Below are 20,503 nucleotides of genomic sequence, written 5' to 3' on the forward strand. Positions count from 1 at the left end.
TCAGTTGTTGGGAAGAAATTCAGGTGGGGTTAGGGACCTGGAGGTTTGGGGGTGGGTCGTAAGTAGTGACTACCCCTCCTTGCCCCATCTATTCTCTATTTCCATTCTCTTTACAGAGTGATTTTGTCCTATGTGGTTTATCTGGAAAAATTGGCAGGAGTAAGAGAGAGGGAGGTATGGGTCACTGGTAAACTCTGTTCTCTGAAGACTAGTGTAGAAAGTATTCACGTGATTGCCAGAGGATGAGCTCCCAGAGGACAAAAATGAAATCACATCTAACCATTGTGTCTTCCTCACTGGAGAAACAATTTCAGGCCTAGGCACTTGGAAAGGGCTCAGTAAAGAATGGTGTTTGATTCATTCACTCTCAGTGTCTCCAGGTCTTTGATTCTGTTTCAGTTTTTTGTGTCTGTGTGGTTTACAGTGTACCAGGCCCAGTGTTCAGGTGCTGTCTCCACTACTATCAAGTATATGAATGTAATCAGTTCCCTTAAATTTCTTTAAATAAAAAGACAAAGGCGTTATAGTGTCATATTACCTTCTTAAATCAAATATGCTTTTAAATACCAGAGTTAATATTCATAAGCATAAGTACAAGATTTCAAAAGCTTTCAGCTAAGGCCTTATGTTATATATGCATATCTCTGTGTCTCTCTCAACTTATTATTAATGATTTATTTTCTAAAACATATTTTAGCAATTATCTCTTTCTGTATGCCTCTATATTTCCATTATGGGGTCTCAGAGATTTCTTATAGTCTGATCTGGATCTTCCACCTTTAGTTTTTGGAACAAGGTAGTATTTGTTTGTGACTAGTAATGAAATTATTATAGAGGCAAAACTGTCATAAACTACTCCTATGTCACCTACTATTTGCTTTTATTTATTTATTTTTTAATAATAAAATCCCCTATGATGAGATATACCAGTATTTCCTCAGCCAAGGCTATGGCCAGGTATTCTAAGGGCCATTAGAATGGTGTGAAATGACCATGAAAATAAATGCCACAGCCACTGTCACCACCCTGGCAGGCTGACCTCTCTGCCTTTAACTCAAAATGGACAATGATAACACTAATCAGTGCAAAGAAAGGGCATACAAGCAACATGAGTCATTGGACATTGTTAGCATAGCCATAAAGGCCCCATGGTCTGTGTTAGGTACGTGGATTCAGAAAGGGGAAGAAATGAGCATTTGCATGCAGCCTGTCATCTTAAAAGCTAATATTTTCCTGCTTTGGAGCCTGACCTTCCCAGTGACCCCTGCCACAGACCATAAGGGACTGGACTTTGCTAAGGTAGGTGTGCTAATCCGGACCACATAATCATATCGTGACTATTGTAGGCTCTTTTTTCCATGTGTGTTATATGCATGCTCATTACTGCACGTTGTAAAGATAAATACACTAACATTGTTACCGAACAAGAGGTCCGAGAGAGGGGCAATACAATATTTGGCCCACCTAGGGATGCCCAAAACTGCTATATAACAGGGGCCCCTCCCAAAAACAAAATACTAATATCTACTGGGCTCTTCTGTCCGCCGCCAATTGGAAAGACATCTCTTAAAGCCAGAGATTTTTGAAAAGGAAACAAAATGTTTATTTAATGCTACTCAGGCCTAATGCCTCTACTAAAATATTAAAGTCTTTTAGGTTGTGCACCTACACCCACACAGCACTCCCTTCTCCCACTGTCCCAACTCCGGGTACCATAAATCAGGAAAAGAGCACACGTCCCTTTTACAGGCCGCTGGCACCATCAGCTGTGTCACCGTGCAGGCAGGATCTCTCTCTAGTTAATCCAAAGTATTGTGGTACCCTCTCATGGTCCACTGGCAAGAGTTCTTTGTACCCAGTTCCAGTCAAAGTCTCTCTTGCTTTCCAGGCCACGCGGCCAAACAGGGGCACCCCAAAGCCGCGTGGGCCTCTTCTACCAAAGCTGCAGGAGTCCGCACTCCAACAAAAGCATGTGGCTTTCTTCTTCACCTGGCTGCAGGGATCTCCATTCTGGCAAAGCTGCGTGGTTTTTCCTTTCACCTGGGAAAGAGGGGGTCCGCACCCTGGCCAAGAGGGGACCCTTACTCTGCTGAAATCACGCAGCTATCCCTGCCATCTGGCTGCAGGGGTCTGCACTCTGGCCAAAACTGCATGGTTCTCTCTCCTCTTCACCTCGGCCAGAGAGGATCTTAACAGCTCAGACCATGTGGCTCACTCCCTTCACCTCAGCAAGAGGGGGTCCTCATTCTGCTGAAACTGCGTGGCTCTCTCCCATCTGGCCAAGCGGGGACCCTTCATGTCCTGGAGCCAGTCTTTTCCAAGCTCTCACCTAGGCGCTCTCACTCCGGAGCGCAGCCCCTAGTTACATTCTGAGTCCAAGCCCTTCTCACTCAGGAGAGCAGCCCCTAGTTCCCTTCTTGAGTCCCCCTAGTTCCATCCTGAGTCCCTAGCTACTCCCTTCTTCCTCGCTCCAAACTTGGCCACTGCTATTTAACATATCTATGAAACCAGTTAAAGGTTATAGATATGTTAAATAACCATTCCAGAGGTTAGCTGCAAAACTATTGCTATGCAAAACAGCTCTCAATGGTTCTGATCCATTTGTCTCTTTCCCCTGGGGGTGGGGTGGTGAGGACATCTTATATGTCTCTCCAATATTCCTATACACTTTGAATTCTGGACACCATTCCAAATCTGTTTTTTTTTTTTGCACCCCCCCCCTCCGGCTGCACCCTGTATCAACATTACATAACAAATCATTTTCTTCAATCTCTAAGTTTATTTTTTCTTATTTAAAAAGTAATAAGAAGTAATTAAATCATTTTGGGACCCACAAAAGTATTGTGCTTGTGCCTAATTAATAATTCAGGCCCAGAGCTCATGTCTCATGCTCTCGGCCTTCTCTAGGATAGAAAGGGACCACATAGGTGTCTGGGTCTCTGAGTAGTTAGGTAGTAAGGGATCAAGGAAAGGAATTCAAATAAACTAATAAATATGGTATTTCTGTTGACAGAGAAATCTCTCAAATTTTCTGCTATATACTGTCAAATTCCCCAAGAAACTGACTTTGTTCCATAACTACTAAGCACACAAAATACCTAAAATCCTTTATAACTCATTTTAGTAATGTATTTTATAACAGTTCGGGAAACAGGTAAAATATCCCGCTAATACTTAACCCAGACACATATGGTAAATCAGGTGACTCTTAGTGCCTAACCAAGATCACAATAAAATAAAAGCTTAAAAATGCATTTTGATACAAAATGCAAAACTTTATTATAGGTTTATATCAAGTACTATTGTTATGGGAAATGAAGCGACCAGACATTGAGGGATTCTGGAGTACGAGGTTTACTCCTTTTACGTGCACGGGTCCAGAGGAGTCAGTCTCCAAATTCTGAGCCTCGAACAAAAGATTCTTGGGGAATATATAGATTAGGGGTCTTCCTATCTACGTGGCAAAGCAGGATACGGAAGCAGAATGCGGTAATTAGTTCTATCTTCGGGGCAGAAGAAGAGTTCAAAGGCTAAATGTGAAAATTGGTTCTATCTGTGGGGGTGCTAGCCCTAGTCCTAGTGACTATCTGGCTATCTGCTTTATCTGCTCTTCCTAGATGACCTTATTGTTCTCCTATGGCGCCTGGGGTCTTGGGTGAGCAAAGGTCTCCTGGGACCTCTCCCTTCATTTCTAGTCCTCACTATCTGGCCACCCACCCTCCCAGACGGCTCCATCATTCTCTCTAGGGCGCCTGGGGTCTGGGCAAATAAAGGTTAAACAGAGGTTTTTCAAAGTTTCCCATATCACTATCTTAAGAACTATTGTGTAGACCCTATTGTATTAGACATGAAAACTGCTCTTAAAATACTTTCAGTTCAGGTAGAGTTCAGATAAAGACAGAAAGCTTGACTATGATACAAGGTGCTGTTTTTTCCCTGGAAGTTAAAATTTAGTACACTAGGCTGGTTAAGAAAGTCAGTGAAGACAGGGAGTAGCTGATAGATGAGCTTTTAAAAAGCATTTTAAAGGCATGCTATGAGGAAGTGTAAATGGACTGAGTATGCAAATTAGGCACATTATATCTGAAGGGTCATAGATTCTGTCCTAGAGCTAATTAGAAAGCCCAGGGGCCATCTACCTGGGCAGTTCTCACCCAATGCCTTCACAATCTTTATTCTTGGGCCTTTCTAACCTGAAACTTGGATGGTTTATTTTTAGAGATTTTTAAACAGGTTATCTAGGTTAGTTTAATTTATCCACTGTGTTTAATATTACCTCCCCAGTGACAGGAGAGTCGGGGATAGTGGTCATGATTTGACTGAGAACAGGAGGTTTACAAAGAAGTCTGGATAGACAAAGAACCATCTTTTGCAGTCCCTCAAATGAGACTCCACCCTGGGGCACTGATCCTCTGAGTCTGCCCTGATTGTCTCTAAATACTCACCCCTTCCTTCTCTCTCACCCAGGATGATTTCCATCTGTCTTCCTTGACCCGGAAAGAGGGGCCACTCTTTACCCTGGGGGAAGAAATGCAAATTTCTAAAGCAGACCCATTTTAACAAGACAGACACACCCGATGAACAGAAGCTGACTATGGTGCACCACCCTAGCTGTGAAATTACCAATATGGCTAACTACTCCCTCTCTCCAGAAGGTTCCAAATGGAATAAGCACACTCTGGCCTATAGGTGCTTGGTGTTAAGACCTAAAAGGATAAGTGGGGTGATTACCTCAAAGGACTGCCTACAATATTGTTTTCATCGCAAAAACAATATAGCATATACATTAAGATAAGCTGATATACTTGTTTTTGAAAATACAAATAGTATTTGAGAGTGATTTTGAAAAACTCAAGTTACTGTGCATAAAATGACAATTTGAGTTCTTAAGAGTAACTGGAGGAAAGCAGATGAGAGATAAGACAGTAAAATTGGTGAAAAGTCTTTGAGTTATGGGGCATGGCATGAGCAGGGTCTCTGTAAGTTGCGTCAGTTTTCAGAGAAAAGCCATTTCCCTGCAGTCACACCCATCTTCACCCATACCGCGTGAATGAGCGAAGCTGGGAAGCAAGTGTCTGACCATTTTCACATGACACAGGGAAATTCTTTAGAGTGCTGCAGCGGAGTCTCGGTGTGTTGACCAAGGCTGTCGGGCCTGTGTGGCATGTAGTTCAGCACTTTTCTCCTTGCCCAGTGCTCTTCTTCACCTCGCAGGTGTTAATTTCTGATAAATACTGAGATCTTATGAGAAATTTAATGTCATAACTTATGGCCTAACATTTAGGTTTTTTGCAACTTGAGCTCTGAAGCTGCTTGCAAGGCATGACTTGGCCCTTTCAGACTCTAAAATCATCTGCAGAGCCAACAGCCCCACTGTGTTGATTATACTGATTGATAGGGCAGGCTGCTTGCATCGCTGATAAATAATATTCCCTGGACTATGATTGTGTGAGCAAAGACCAGATTTTTTTGTTGTATTTTTTGTTCTACAGGCCTGAGCTGAAACTAGGACTTAATAAATATTTTATCATATATTATCCATCGTTCTCACCTCACAACCCCATTTGCCTGACCAGTGAATCAGCCAAACATTGAAAAGACCAGTCAGAAAATGAATGATGTAAGTTTGTGGTCTTGATCTCCTAGCAACCCATCTCTTTGATCACCAGCTCCTTATAACTTTTGCCTTTAGAAAACCTGCTTATCCCCACTATCCAGGGCTCTGTTCTCATTTCATACTGAGGGCTCTGTTTCCTGGTTTACGTATCTATTACCTGAATAAGCTCTCTTTTAATTTCTCAAAAGGATCCTCTGGACTTTTACATACAATAATTTCATTTATTTTATTTTAAAACTTTTAATTTATTTTGAATAGTTTATTATATTTTTCACAATTTTATTTTTATATATCAGTACCAAAGACTTAGAAAAGATAATCTATGAACTCTATTACCATTAGCATAAATTAATATCAAACACATAAAAATAAATCTAATGTAAGATATATAATATCTCTTAACAGAAAACTACAAACAGTATTTTGAAAAAATAAAGACCTTAATTAACTAAGGTATATGTTCTTAAACTGGAAAATCTGGTCATCTAAAAATTTTAATTTTCCCAAGTTGATCTATAGATCAATTTCAACTTCATTCTCAATAAAAGTCTCAATATATATTTTGAAAGAAAATCACAAATTATTTCTAAAGTTTATAAATAAATTCCAAGTGGTGGATAGTCAAGATATAAGCTAAAATTAAGAGTGTAGTGGGAAGCCTTGCTTTATACTGAGTACTGTGGAGGTAGTGATGTTCCAGATAATGGTTTTTGCCTTTACAGAGCTCAGTGTGGAGGCTTGAATCCTATTGTTGCTTAATAAATTACTAGTAAACACATAATTACTGAACAACCCTGTCCATGAAGAAGGGATAAAGACATTATAATATTGTAGAAGGGCCTGTAATCACACTTAAGTACCTTAGCTCTATATGAATGCCCCTAAAGAAGCTGAAATTTTAGTATTTCTCTGTGTTAGAGTAGGAACCATGAGTTCACTCTCATATGCTCAATTGAGAAGGAAAAACTATTCCATTTGAAAGAAAAGACTGGCTGTGGTAGATAGATGTAGGGACACGGTTCTACAATTTCCAAGATCATAGTCATATGTTCCTGGCATAGCTATAGTTAAAGGCTATATATATTAATAACTTCTCTGGGGATCCATCAGACTGTGACACCAATCCCCAATCTTCTAACCCAGGAGTATTTATAGGGATAGTGAAAGCATTCAAGCCTCATTATTCATGGAATCAAAGCCTTTCAGTACCTGAGTTCTGTGGAGAATCAAGATTGTAGCATATGTAATCAGTTTAAGTTTGATCTTCAGATAGAGCTCTTCTCAGGTGAGGAATATACCAAAGAGACCAAGAACTAACAGCACAGAAATACAAAGAAAAATGAGAAGAAAGAGGCAATAAAAAGACTGGAAAAAGTAGAGAATTATTTGGTGAAAAAATACAAATTTAGGTAAAAAGAAAATAGAAGGAAATGGCAACCTGAGCAGAATATGAGAATAAAGATGTTTAGAAAGTAAATTAATGTGAGAGAGAGAGACAGAGAGAGAGAGAGAGAGAGAGAGAGAGAGAGAGAGGGAGGGAGAATATGACTTTCTTTACCTACAATGGAGGAAAATTTTGGCATATAAAGAAAAATAGAACCGGATTATTTGGGAAAAGGACTACTGGTAACATCATTAAGCATTCACATTGATGTAATTGGCTTATGTGTAAATTTCAGGTAAGTGTTATATTTTTTCATTGCAAATAAGGCATAAATATGTTTTGGCATAGTTTGTGTTAATCTACAAGGACTAAAGAAAGTAAAATTATTAAAAGGACAATGTATGATTTATGCAGGAGAGCAAGTGAATGTCATTCTCCTCAGAGGTAAACAATTTTGAAATGTATGAAATGTGATATTCTACTCCAATCTTTCTTAACAATTTTAAGATGGGATAATCAGTGGAAGATTATCAATGCAAATACATCAAAGTTCCTGTCAGAGATTACCAGGTTTGTGTGGTACACAGTTTTGTTCCAGAATTTGGTTTTACTGGAAAATGTTTCTTTCATGAGAACCATAAAAGGTACTCCCTTACTCCCTCTGTGAGGTTAGAGGAAATATGTATTGTATTCTGATGGAAACAGCTTATGCTCACAAGGGATAACTTTGAGGGATAAAAAAGAGTAACAGAAACTATTCCTTATGTTTGCCAGGGTCAACATGGTGGTCTGGAATACCAGTGGTACTATGGAACCCATATTTATTCTGAAGGGTTTTCCTGGACTGGAGTATGCTCATTCTTGGCTCTCAATTCTGTTCTGCTGTGTATTCTTGGGGTCATTTATTGGTAATATTACCATTCTGTCTGTCATTTGGATTGAGTCCTCACTTCACCAACCCATGTATTATTTCATTTCTATCTTGGCACTAAATGACCTAGGTATGTCCCTGTCCACACTTCCCACTATATTTTCTGTTTTATGGTTGCATACTCGAGAGATTCAGGCAAGTGCTTGCTATACTCAGCTCTTCTTCATCCACACATTCACATTCCTGGAATCTTCACTGCTATTGGCCATGGCCTTTGACCGTTTTGTTGCTATCTGTCGTCCACTTCACTATACCACCATCCTCACCAACAGTGTAATAGGCAAGATCGGTTTGGCCTGCTTGCTAAGAAGCATGGGAGTTGTACTACCCACACCTTTGCTGCTGAGCCATTATCACTACTGCCATGACAACGTCCTCTCCCATCCTTTCTGTTTGCACCAAGATGTTCTGAAATTGTCCTGTTCAGATGTCAGGATCAACAACATTTATGGACTGTGCATAGTTATTGTCACACTAGGTGTGGATTCAGTCTTAATACTTCTTTCTTATGTTCTGATTCTTCATGCTGTGCTGAGCATTGCAACTGGTGAAGAACGGCTCAAAGCACTCAACACATGTGTATCCCACATCTGCGTGGTGCTCATCTTCTTTGTGCCAGTTATTGGAGTGTCCATGGCCCATCGCTTTGGGAAGCATCTGTCTCTGGTAGTCCACATGCTCATGGCTAACATCTACCTGCTCCTTCCCCCAGTGCTTAACCCCATTGTCTATAGTGTCAGGACAAAACAGATTCGGCTAGGAATTCTCCACATGTTTGGGCTAGGGAGGAGGCTTTAAATAACTCTATCGTCCAGTTTTCCCACTGAAAAATCTTGGGGGCAATTACTGGAGTTGATGAGAAGAGAAATATTTAGAGCTTAATCATCTGTTTAAATTTCTAATTCTTCCACTTCCTAGATATATGACCTCAGTTAATCATCAGTCCTTCTGAGATGCAGGTTTTTCAGAGCCAGATTGTGTAAGCATGGCCTTTTAATAATTTTGTTTTAAGCCTCAAAGTAACTATGAGACTTACAATGGACACTATGTGAAAGTGATTGTTTTTAAAAACTGGAAAGTTGTTAATATGATTACATTATTATAAATAATAGAAATAATATTACCTATGAAATATAACTATGTTTATATAGTTCTCATGTTTATGATCTAAAACCTAGAAATCAATCTTTCTCTCTACTTTTCTAATATGTTTTCCCACATTCTGTTTCTCCTGCTAAAATGTTGTAGTTGTTTATGGAAATATTTCTGACTTCTTGGGGCAAGTTTGGAACTTGAGTTCCTGGAACTTTGAACTGCTACTGTGCCTATTGGCTATGGACTAAGTCTTCATCTCATCACCAGGCAGTGATGCCCTGTCTCCCACTGTCACTGTAGACCTATCTGCTCTTTTAACTTACCAGCAAGTACTGAGGCAGAAACATGGGAGTGGCTCAAGAAAGCCTGACAGTGCAGGACTGAACATCTGGGCAAATGGACAGATTCTCTGCTCAGTGCTACAGCATAGGATTTGATATCTTAATCTGTGAGTGAGTTGGCAGTTTGGCAAAATATCCACCCTTATCTTTCGGTAATATTTTTTCCTCTTGTTCTGCATGCCTGTGTGGATCTTTACTATTGTGTCTCCTTCAGTTTCTTTATTGTAGATAACACATCAATCTCTTCTTCATTAAGATGACTTCCATGTCTGCTTTTATTGGTGATATTTTATTACATATCCATGGGGTCATGGCTGCTGCAGGAACACAGCACTGTGGGCCTGGTCCCACCCAGCTATCATGAGTACACATAAAGTAGCTGTAAGTGTAAATGCTGTTGCCTGTTTACTCACCCTCCAAAACAATACTGAGGAACATGAAATACTGGCTGTGACAATTATTGCTTTCAATACTGTGGATATATACAAAACAGAAGGCATGGTCTTCTTGTTAAAAATTAATGTTTAATAGTAGAGATATGCACATATAAAGATTAGTAATATTAGTAGATGCCAACATTGAAATGGGCAAATAATACAATATTGCTATTAAAGAGTGGTCAATTTTCAATGAAGCTTTAGAAATCAGGAATTAAAGTCATTGCCAATTTAGTTGTACCTTGTGGGTCAAATTCATTCTTACCAGCTAGATAAAGCACGAGAGAAATCAGTGTGCTGGAGCTGACTTGTACTGGTTTATGAAAGCCAATTGTTCATATCCTGTTCCTACTCCATGCTCTATTGTCACATTGGTAGTTTGAAATTGGTCATAATGGCAGTAGTTCCAAAACTGAAACTGGTACACTATAAATTGCAAGGCTTTAATTTTTTTCCTTGAGAGTTAGTTAAGTATTGTCAGCACAGCTCTAGGCAAGGTATTCCAGCAAAAAGAGGCAGCATGAAGAAAACAGTGTAGAAAGAACATGTGTTAGTAATGCTCTCTAGTCTCCAGGAGAAACTTAAGATTTGCCCAAACTGTCTCACACTACCTCAAAAGAGAAAGGACTCTGAAGGGGCTTGTGATGGACATGGACATGCACTGTTCAGATCACACTTCAGTGAAGAACTTGTGAAAAAGTGAAGGGATTAAGAAATAGAAATTAGTAGTTACCAAACAGTCATGGGGATGTAAAGTACAGCATAGAGAATGTAGTCAATAATACTGTGATAATGCTGTGCGGTGCCAGGTAAGTAATGAAAATATAGTGGGGAGCGCTTGGTAAAGTATGACATTGTCTAACCACTATGCTGTACACCTGAAACTAATATAAAATAATCATGAATGTAAAGTGTAATTAAGAAAATAAAATGTAAAGTTCTTTTTAAAAAAGAAAGAGGAACTTGCAGCCTAAGCTGCCATGATGTTATTATCTGGTTATGGGATTCAAGTTATACCTTGCTTCATAAAAATCATTAAGAAGTGATTCCTTTCTTAATATAAATACATATGTAGGGTTTCTGTTATTGTTTCATTAAATGTTTTAAATGATGCTACCTGGGAGTGGGGTTTTCTCTCTATAAACTCTTTAAGAAAGAGTTATCTTCTCTCTGTTCAGGAGAAGATAATGATTCCAGGAAGAAAGACTTCTTTAAGAGAGAAGTTCCATGACAAGTGGATAAAGTTCAGCATGCTCTCAAGAGCATAAGGAAGACAACTTGGCCCAAGTAATGAAACGGATTAGAGTGGGTCTCATATGCTCCAAACCCATGATGCTTTTGTGCTTAGAAACTTATGGAGGCTTTTATATTCTGAGTAGGTAGACACTTCTGAGACCCACATTTCACCTGTTTTAATCTGCTTTTAATCTGTTAGTTACTGAAGAGAGATGTTAAAGGCTCCAAATATCATAACACATTTGTCTACTTTTTCTTGGTTATGCTATCAGCTTTTCCCCAGGTATTTTGATGCTACTTGCTAGGTATGTAGATACTAATATTTGTTATGTCTTTCTGGGTAATCCCTTCATCAAAATATAATGTTGTTTATCCTTGAAAATTTCTTTCATATTAAACTAGTCTTTTTGGACTTCTGGCCATAATGGAGGTGTAGATAGATAAAATGCCTCCTTGCACAACCAAAAGAAGTACAATAAATTTAAAAACAAAAAATAACCAGAACTGCCAGAAAATCAAGCTGTATAGGAGTCTGACAGCCAAGGAGTTAGAGGAGAAACATTCATTCAGAGTGGTAGGATGGGCAGTGACAGGCAGCTGGTGCAGAGAGGATGTGGGGCAAGGGTGCAGCTGGAGGATTGGGTGGGTGAAGTGGTGGCTGGTGGACCAGGTGGTCCCACTTTTGCCTATGGATAAACTGAGAAGAACAACTGGGGAGCAAGGCTGACCATGCGACCCAGGGTTCCAGCTTGGGGAAAGAAAGCCTTAAACCTCTGGCTGCAAAATCATGGGGTTGCAGCAGCAGAAAAACCTCCCAGCCTCACAGGAGAGTTTGCTAAAGAAACCCACAGGGTCCTAGAATGTACACAAAACCACCTACCAGGGAATTAGCACTGGGATTGCTGGTGGGAGGGGGATGCAGGGCAGAGAGGAATAAAGAAGGGAAGAATAGGACAACTATAATAATATAGTCAGTAAAATATACTTTTAAAAATATGAAGAACAAAAATAAACTGTCTTTTCTAAATTCAGTACAGATTGTCTAGCTCTGTTTTGATTCATGTTATCATGGTATATGTTTTTCCTTTTCTTTACTTAAAAATACATGTATTTGTTAAGGTCTTAGCTTTCTATGTACTGTTTTATATCTTTTAAATATTAACACCTTTCTGGGATGTAATTCACATACCATATATCACCCATTTAAAAGATATCAGTGTTTTTAAATATATTAACAGATATGTGTAACTGTCAATCAATGTTTATCATCTCAAAAAGAAATCTCATACTCTTTAACTATCACTTCTTTCCCTATATCCTTCACCTCATTTTAAGGCACCAATGATATACTTTCTGACTCAATAGATTTCCCTGTTTTGGATTTGCATATGAATGAATTATTAAAATATGTGGCATTTTGTGGCTGGTTTCTTTCTCTTAGCATACTGACGTAGCATGTGTCAGTACTTGAGTCCTTTTTATGGCTAAGTGATATTTCATTTCCTGGTGTCATATAAATGAGTTTAAAATGGTCCCTGTGTATTTACCTGTATATTTTCACAGTATATATTTCACAACAAGTAGATCCTTCAGCTAAAGCTCACTGACACCAAATTGAAATTCTTTCACAATTGTTTTAAATAGATACAATTCTAACCATACAGAGACTGCCTGATTTACATACCTCACAAAACTGCACCCAACTTCTGCTAGATCTAGATAAGACAACCTTAGGATTATAAAAATCTCCAAACCACTGCTTCCCTTTAGGTTCTCCTATCCAGAGACTACCTCTCTTGCCAGATGATTAAAGCATACACATCTGAGTTAATGTATTGAAGCCATTGCAGAAGGCTCTTCTAAGACCCACATCCTCATTCCATCACACTTCTGCAATGTCAGTCTTGAACACCTGTGAAGTGCAAATTTCTACCTTATTCCTCACTGGGATCCCAAGGATGGAACATGCTCACATTTCAGTCTCCATCCACATTGTCCTCACATACCTCATTGCCATACCGAGGAACTACATTTTCCTCTTTTTCATAAAATTGGAGGCATCTCTGCACCCGCCTATATACTAGTATCTGTCCATGTTGGCCTTTTCTGACCTCAGACTGTCCTTCTCTTCACTTCCAACCATGCAGAGAATCTTCTTGTTCAATATTACTGGAATTTCATCTGATGCCTGCTTTGCCCAATAGTTTTCACTGATGTATTCTTAGGTGTGGAGTCATCATTTCTTATTATGTCCATGGATCACTTTATAGCCTTTCACACTCCATGAGCTACACCTCCATTCTGACCAGTGACAGAGTCATTAATAGTGGCCTTGTATTTGCTCTGCAAAGCATCTTATTGGTCTTGCCTCTTCCCTGTATTCTAAACAGGCTTAGATTCTTTAAGAAAAATTTTCAGTTTTACTTCTATTGCTTCCACCAGGGTATCATAAGGCTGGCTTGTTCTGACAACAGGGTCAATTTTAACTGTGGTCTGTTTGTGGCTGTAACAGCTATGCTAGAGTTGGTGTGCATTTCTGTGTCTTACATGCTGATCTTGAAAGTTATATTGGTCATATAATTGGTCATAAAACTGCCTCAAGGTCCTCAACACTTGCATGCTCCACATTTGTAACGTGATGATTTTCTATGCACCTATTGTCACCTTAGTTATTATTCACTGATGTGCCTAAAATGTTGCACCAGTTATTAGGGTCGTCATAGCTGATCCTTTTCTTCTGGTTCCCACACTAATGAATTCCAATGTGCACTCTGTGAAGACTCAGCAGATTAGAAATTGGACCCTGGGAAGTTATGTGACAAACAAATATGATGGGGAATATCTTGCAGTAAATGCCAAGTTCACTTGACAATTTTCCAAGAAAAATGGGAATAAAGAATTGCAATGAAGTAATAGATATTGACATGAGTTTGTACTGTACATACTCAGCAGTCTCATCAAATTTCAAATTATTGGTTTAATTTAACAGCAACAAAATACTAGATGGCTTGGGGTTACAATACACCTATAACTGCATTTCTTACCCCTTCTCTCTCTCCTTTACCTCTTCACACAATCAGCTATGTAATTTAATCAACAACAACCATGTACATACTATCTTAACTTGATTAAATGAATTTTCAATGTATTATTCTAAAACAGCAAAAATGTTTATTTAGGAAAAAAGCAAACATGGTTCTAATTAACTCAGGTGTGATCAGTAGTAACTGAAGTAAACTGCAAGATTAATCACACACATAAATACATGTATAGTAGCAGCATCTCCTAGACACAGCTTGCTTGATGTTTAGGTGTGTTGGGGGAAATGGATATGTGTTTTTGAGTGTATTTCATCAACAATTCAAATGAAAGTACTTTTGTTTTAATACTGTGAAACATGTATTAACTGTAGGAACCTAACAGATGAGGAAATATTTCCTTCATTTATATTTTAAATTGTTTGGAATCTATTTAATAAATTTCCTTCTTTAGTATGCATATTGGGTGAGCTGCTCCTTATCCAAGCCTGTATAACTCCTTATGCCAGTTAGAAGCCTATATAAGGGTATTATTTCTTAATTGTCTATAACCTACATCGATGTGTAGGTGGTCAAAGCAGAGTATTTTAACTTCTCTCTTTGTCAGTGTCAAGTAAAGTGCCTGGAACATATGAGTGGTTTATTGTACGTTTGTTAAAAGCATAGCAACCCTAGCAAATTTTGAAGAAATGAATATAATGCATAAAACCATAGAATCTATTAGAGTATGTCTCGAAATGCCCATTAATGTGGGGTTTACTTGTTCTACAAGTTAATTACTTGGGGCTAACTGTAAAATAAAAACAAGCACGAAAAGAATTTAGAAATCATAAAAGAAGTGAAGTAATGTCATGTATAGAAATAGAATATAATCAGGTTCTCACTAAAAGTTACTGACTGAATTTAGTCCCACTTCTAATAACCACTACTATCTTTAATCCACACTAAACTCTAAGAATTAGAAAGATTGCATTATTATAACAGACCATCCATTGCTAGTGACAGTAAACCAAATCATATTACATTAAACAAATTTAACATTCTTGAGTAGAACATTACAATGGTTTACAGATAGGAAGCAAAAGTTCAGGAACCTAGAACTATTATCAAGTTCTAGATGTTGTTAGTAGCACCAGCTCACCTCTTCACCTCTCTTCTTTGCTTCTGTCAGTGTTCTGAATGAACCACCAATAGCACCCCAATGAGTGTGGTAAGTGGTTGTAAGCTGGAAGAATGGGTAGGTCGTGCTGACACTTCTTACACCTCAACTAACAGAAAAGAGAGTGAACTTTCACTATATAAGCTCCACTTAAGAGATCTAGAGAAAGGGCTGAAAAATACAGACCTGGTCAATGTACCCATGGGTATACATTCAATGTGAGTAGCAAAATTGTGTCACGGTGCTGCTAAAATCAGTGCGATGGTGATAGATAAAAGGGGGACTTTCTCTTTTTAGAAGGGTTGGGAAAAGGGCACTTGGAAAGAAGAAATAAATCAAAACAAATCAAATCAACTAAAAGAAACAAAAACAGGAGTTGTTTACTAAGAATGAGAAAGATGGCAGAATGACATCAGTGAGAAATGCTATTAAAATATGATGAAAAGTAATTATTAAAGGATACATGAGAAATCAATCCATAGCGTGGCCTATAGGAATTTTATTGGAAGCTCTTAGAAAATACATGCATCATGCTATCACAGCAAGAATTAGGAACCAATGTACTTAGTAGGTATTGCAAATTATCATGAAATAGTAAATCATTTTCAGAAAGCTATGTTTAAGAAGACAGGCAGGTACCTAGGTATATATCATTTTAACTGATAGCTCTCTACAGGAGTCATAGAAAACCCCCCTTTCAATCTCGGCACGGCAATTGAATTACTTGAAGAGCATTTCAATGTCTGGGTAATAAGCTAATATCACAAGCCAATTAAATCAAAATATAAAATTATTTTAATCATTTCCCTACTAATATTGACATTGTCCCAAATTTTGACTGTTACAACTACAGTTTTTATAGATATTCTTAGAGATGCATTTGCTTGTGGCAGTTCTAGTTGTTATGCTATAGTATAGTATGTCATTGTGATGTTAATTTTCATTTTCCCAAATGCAAGTTGGACAGTGCCCAATTTTTATCATTTTACCTACTAATTTGTAGTAGTTCTCTATATTTCCTTTGGCAGATAGGTAAAGCAAGAATATTTACTTCTGGGGGGATGGATTGTCTGGGGGATGGATTTACTTCTGAGGGATGAATATTTACTTCTGGGGGATGATCCAGTCATTCTCTTAAAAGTCTGATTCAATAAATAGAAGATCTTTCTCTTAATTAAATATAAGTGATTAATTATCTTTACCTCAGGGTTAACCTTTTTATGTCCTTGGTTATTCAAGGTCATAAACATGTTATCATAATTTTCTTCTACATTTTTCTTTTACATGTAATAGTTTGGTCTATGATTCAAATGAAATCAATTTATGATAAAGCTCAATATTAATCAATTTGTTTTTATATATAAATTTCTCCACTTATTGAAAATACTTAGATCCATGATCCAAATGAAATTGACTTATGATAAAGCTCAATGTTATTTAATTTATTTTTATATATAAGTTGCTTATTTTGTCTATTCTGTACTGGTTTGCAACCTGAGGGAATTTCCTGGGAATATCAGGAACTGGCCTCTGTATGCAAATGACAAGGAGCCACAGAAGAAAGAGGCTGACCACTTCACAATGGTGGGTGGCAGGTTTAAACAGCAAGGGAACATAAGTGAGGTTTGTCTTGCAGCCACAAAACCAGTATATCTCCTCACCTGCTTGCAAGAATCTTAAGTTTCTATAGAGGCCTTAATTAACTAGGTCCAGTCACTGCCCTGTCCTGATGGTCTCAGTTATACATTTCTCACTCAAGGACACCTCCTTGAAAATGACTCCTACTATAGGAACGGTGGGCACACCATACATTCTAAGGACAGAGGAGGGGAGAGGAGGTTCTGATTGTGTGGGTCCAGCTTGTGGTTCACTGGAGGTCATGACCTCACAACTACCTCCTCCAACATTGTGTCAGCACCACCACACTGCTGGGTAAAGGTTGCTTTAGAGTTGGTCCTAAGACCTAGTGGTGTAGTCTGATGTCTTCCTTGTCTTGCCTATTGTTGGCCTTTTGCATCTTCACATAAAGTATACAATCGACCTGTCAATTTCCACAACAAAACCTACTAGGATGTGAGTACACTTGTGCAGTCAATATGCTCCTTTGGGAAGATTTGTTATCTTAACAATATAGAGTTCTCTAATCACTGAACATGGTCTATAGGTCTTTTGAAATTTTCTGCAATGGTTTGAAATTTTCTGTTTAGATATTTTAGAAGTGTTTTATGTTTAATTTTACATTTTTGATGTTCCTAATTAAAGATCTTGATTGATGTAAATGGTATTCTAGATTTATACAAATTGTTTTTCAAGTATTTAGGGATTCAGTTTTTTTTTAATTTCTTACCTGACTTATTTTTTTTAAATTCACTTATTCCTTATATTAGTATTTATAAATTTCTCCATAAACAATCATATTATTTGTGAGTAAACATCTTTATATTATCCTTTCAAATTTTTGTACTTTTCTCTTTTTCCCCCTATATTACAGTGTCTTAGACATCTAATACAATTTTAAATAGGGGTATTCATGAATACATTGTGACCTCTACCTGTCAGTGAGTCAAAATGTCCAATATCTTTTTATTCTTTCAATGCTAGCCGTGGCATATTATAAATCTATCTGTACTATACATATATAAAGTCTGTCAATTCCAGGTAGTACCCCTCATTCCTATTTTACTCAGAGGTTTTATGATGAAAACATCTTTTGTCTGTTGAAGTGATTATGTAGTTTTTCCTCTATGCCACTGGGAAGTATATATATGATTTTTGAAAAATGTATATTCTATGGTAAACTGTACTTGGTTAAAACATTATATTTTATACATTACTGTGCTCTACTTAATATTTTTAATATGTTTGTACCTACATTGACATGGAACATTAATCATTGTTCATTGTTTGTCACTCTGTGATTGATTAGATGTCAACACATGAAACTGATGAAGAAGTGCTTTATTCTTCAACAACTGTTATAACATTGGTCTTTTGTTTGTTGTTAAATGCTTAAAATAAATAAAAAATTTAGTCTTCCTACTGAAGTTTAAGTTTTTTAAAAAAATTGTGTATTAAATTTTGTTGACAGGTAAAGAACTGCCCAGCTTTTCCCTTTCTTGTTATTTTATGAAGACTATTGTCTTTCAAATAATTTGTCCATTTCTCCTGTTATCTGTTGTACTGAAAAAGCAAAAATGTTGTTTATCACATGTACTTAATATTTTTACACTGTTGGTAATATCTTTAGTAATATTCCCTGCCTTCAATATTCATGTAAATTTTGTGTTTTCACTATTTACTCTTGATAGTGTGGCTAAATTTTTTAAATAAAATTTTCAAATTTATAGGACCAAATTGCTGCTTTGTTGATTTTGCTGCTTTGTTTAATTATGTCAGATAGGTATTTTAGTGATTTCTGATCTGACCATTGTTGTTTCTTTCTCTGTATTTGTGACCCAATTTATTTTTTCACTATCACCCTGAAAACTATATCTTTAGATGGTCACCTACTCTTCTTTCTTAATAAGTTAACATCCTAAAATTGTCAGGGGAGGCACTGCTTTTAGCTGTATCCCAAGTACATGATACACCATGTTGTCATTATTATTGGGGTCTGGGAGTGAAAAGAGACATCAGCTGACTGCTTTTTATTCTATTACAAAAATAAATTTCAAATCTATTAAAATATTAATAATTATACTGTACACAGAATTCATTTTTTACATTTGTAAAATGTCTCTTAAATATGATTTATATGCAAAACACTTTTGTGCATTATCTGCATATAAAACTTTTTCAACATCTAATATGTGATTTAAACATATGCAAAATAGGTATAATATAATAGTATGTAAACATTCATGAGCAGATGCTACAATGTCTAAAATCTCTTCTTTTATTCTATAACAAACATAGCAAAATGGGAATAATAATAAAGCTAAAAATACTACATATCTTATGGTGACAGTTTAAAAATGCAATCCATTCATTCAATAAATATTGATTAAGCTGCCATAGTCCTTCCACAGTGCTAGTGACTGGACAGATCGATGGTAACAAAATAAATGTGCTGCTTGCCCTGCTGTAGCTTGGAACAAATAAACTTAGTCCCCGAAGTTGAGCATTGAGCCAAAGGACACATAACACCACCAGAATAATAAATAATTAAAAAGAACCAAGGTGCCTCAGCTGTTTCTTTAAGGATAAGAACCTATGTAAGACCTCAGAGAGAAAGTAAGAGTAAATTGGACTGAATAATTGACTCTACAACCAAGGGGGATGCAAATGGTAGCCCATTAGCAGTCTAAAAGTAATCATAATAAAGTTTAAAAGACTTTATGTTGGAGGCTTATAGTAAAACTTTGTTATTTTACTAGGGAGAGTAAACCTCTCCCTTGTCTACTTAATACTTTTTTACTAGACTATTGATAAATGAGAATGAGTATGTGTTTGTTTTCTCCTCAAGAAACTTCTCCTTAAAATCCATATTATTTGCATTATTTTCTTTGTCCCAAACATTTTGAACTGTAAGATTAATGAGGTTATCTCCAAGAATAAAATGGTAGGCAGTTTAGAATGCTGAAAATAACAGAGTTCCAGACAACCATTCAGCTTGTAACTTCCCAGGTACTGAGTGACCTTCCTGACTGCATAACTTATGTCTAGTTATTGGAATCCGACAGATCTGAATTCCTATCTTACCTCTACCATGCAACTCCTAGATGATCTTGGACAGATGATTTGACCTCCTTGAGAAACACTTCTCTTCACTGATTAAATGAAGGTAATAACAATACTTACTATTATTCAAAATATTAAAGGATTCAAAATCAACATCTAGTAGTAAGTGAGTCTCAGTAAGTAGAGCAATCTAAATGTACAAAGATGTAGGGAAGAAGAGATTAAAACGTTCACATTTTTGGCTTGTGAAATGTTAAGCATAAAAGTTTATTATGAAGAGGCCCTAAGAAGAGGCAGATTTCAGAAGAGAGAAATAGAATATAATTAGAAAAATCTGGTTTAAAGGGATATTTAGTTATGATGTATTTGGAAAGATAAATCCAGGCTTGATGAGTAAAGTCTAGGTTAAAAATATGTGTCATAGGGTGTTTGTTTTTATCACTTCTTTAAATGCACAGACTTGTAGAGTCTGCTCATTGACTTTGTCTGGGGCAGGGGAGGAAGGTGTGAGCCCACCAGAGTGTCAGAGATTGTGCACAACATTTACCACATCTCTCCTATACCCGGTTGTTAAGGACCTCTCTC

The 20,503-nt window shown here is 37.2% G+C and overlaps 1 protein-coding gene across 1 annotated transcript; it reads left to right on the forward strand.

Moving 5' to 3' along the window:
* Window positions 1-7,764: 7,764 nt before the first annotated feature.
* LOC119055731 (olfactory receptor 51L1) lies at window positions 7,765-8,730 on the forward strand. Its single transcript, XM_037154003.2, has one exon. The coding sequence runs from the start codon at window positions 7,765-7,767 to the stop codon at window positions 8,728-8,730; it is 966 nt and encodes a 321-aa protein (XP_037009898.2).
* Window positions 8,731-20,503: the final 11,773 nt, after the last annotated feature.

Source organism: Artibeus jamaicensis, unplaced genomic scaffold (genome assembly GCF_021234435.1).
Source record: "Artibeus jamaicensis isolate MK-2021 breed Jamaican fruit bat unplaced genomic scaffold, CSHL_Jam_final contig_69, whole genome shotgun sequence".
NCBI classification, from domain to species: Eukaryota; Metazoa; Chordata; class Mammalia; order Chiroptera; family Phyllostomidae; genus Artibeus; species Artibeus jamaicensis.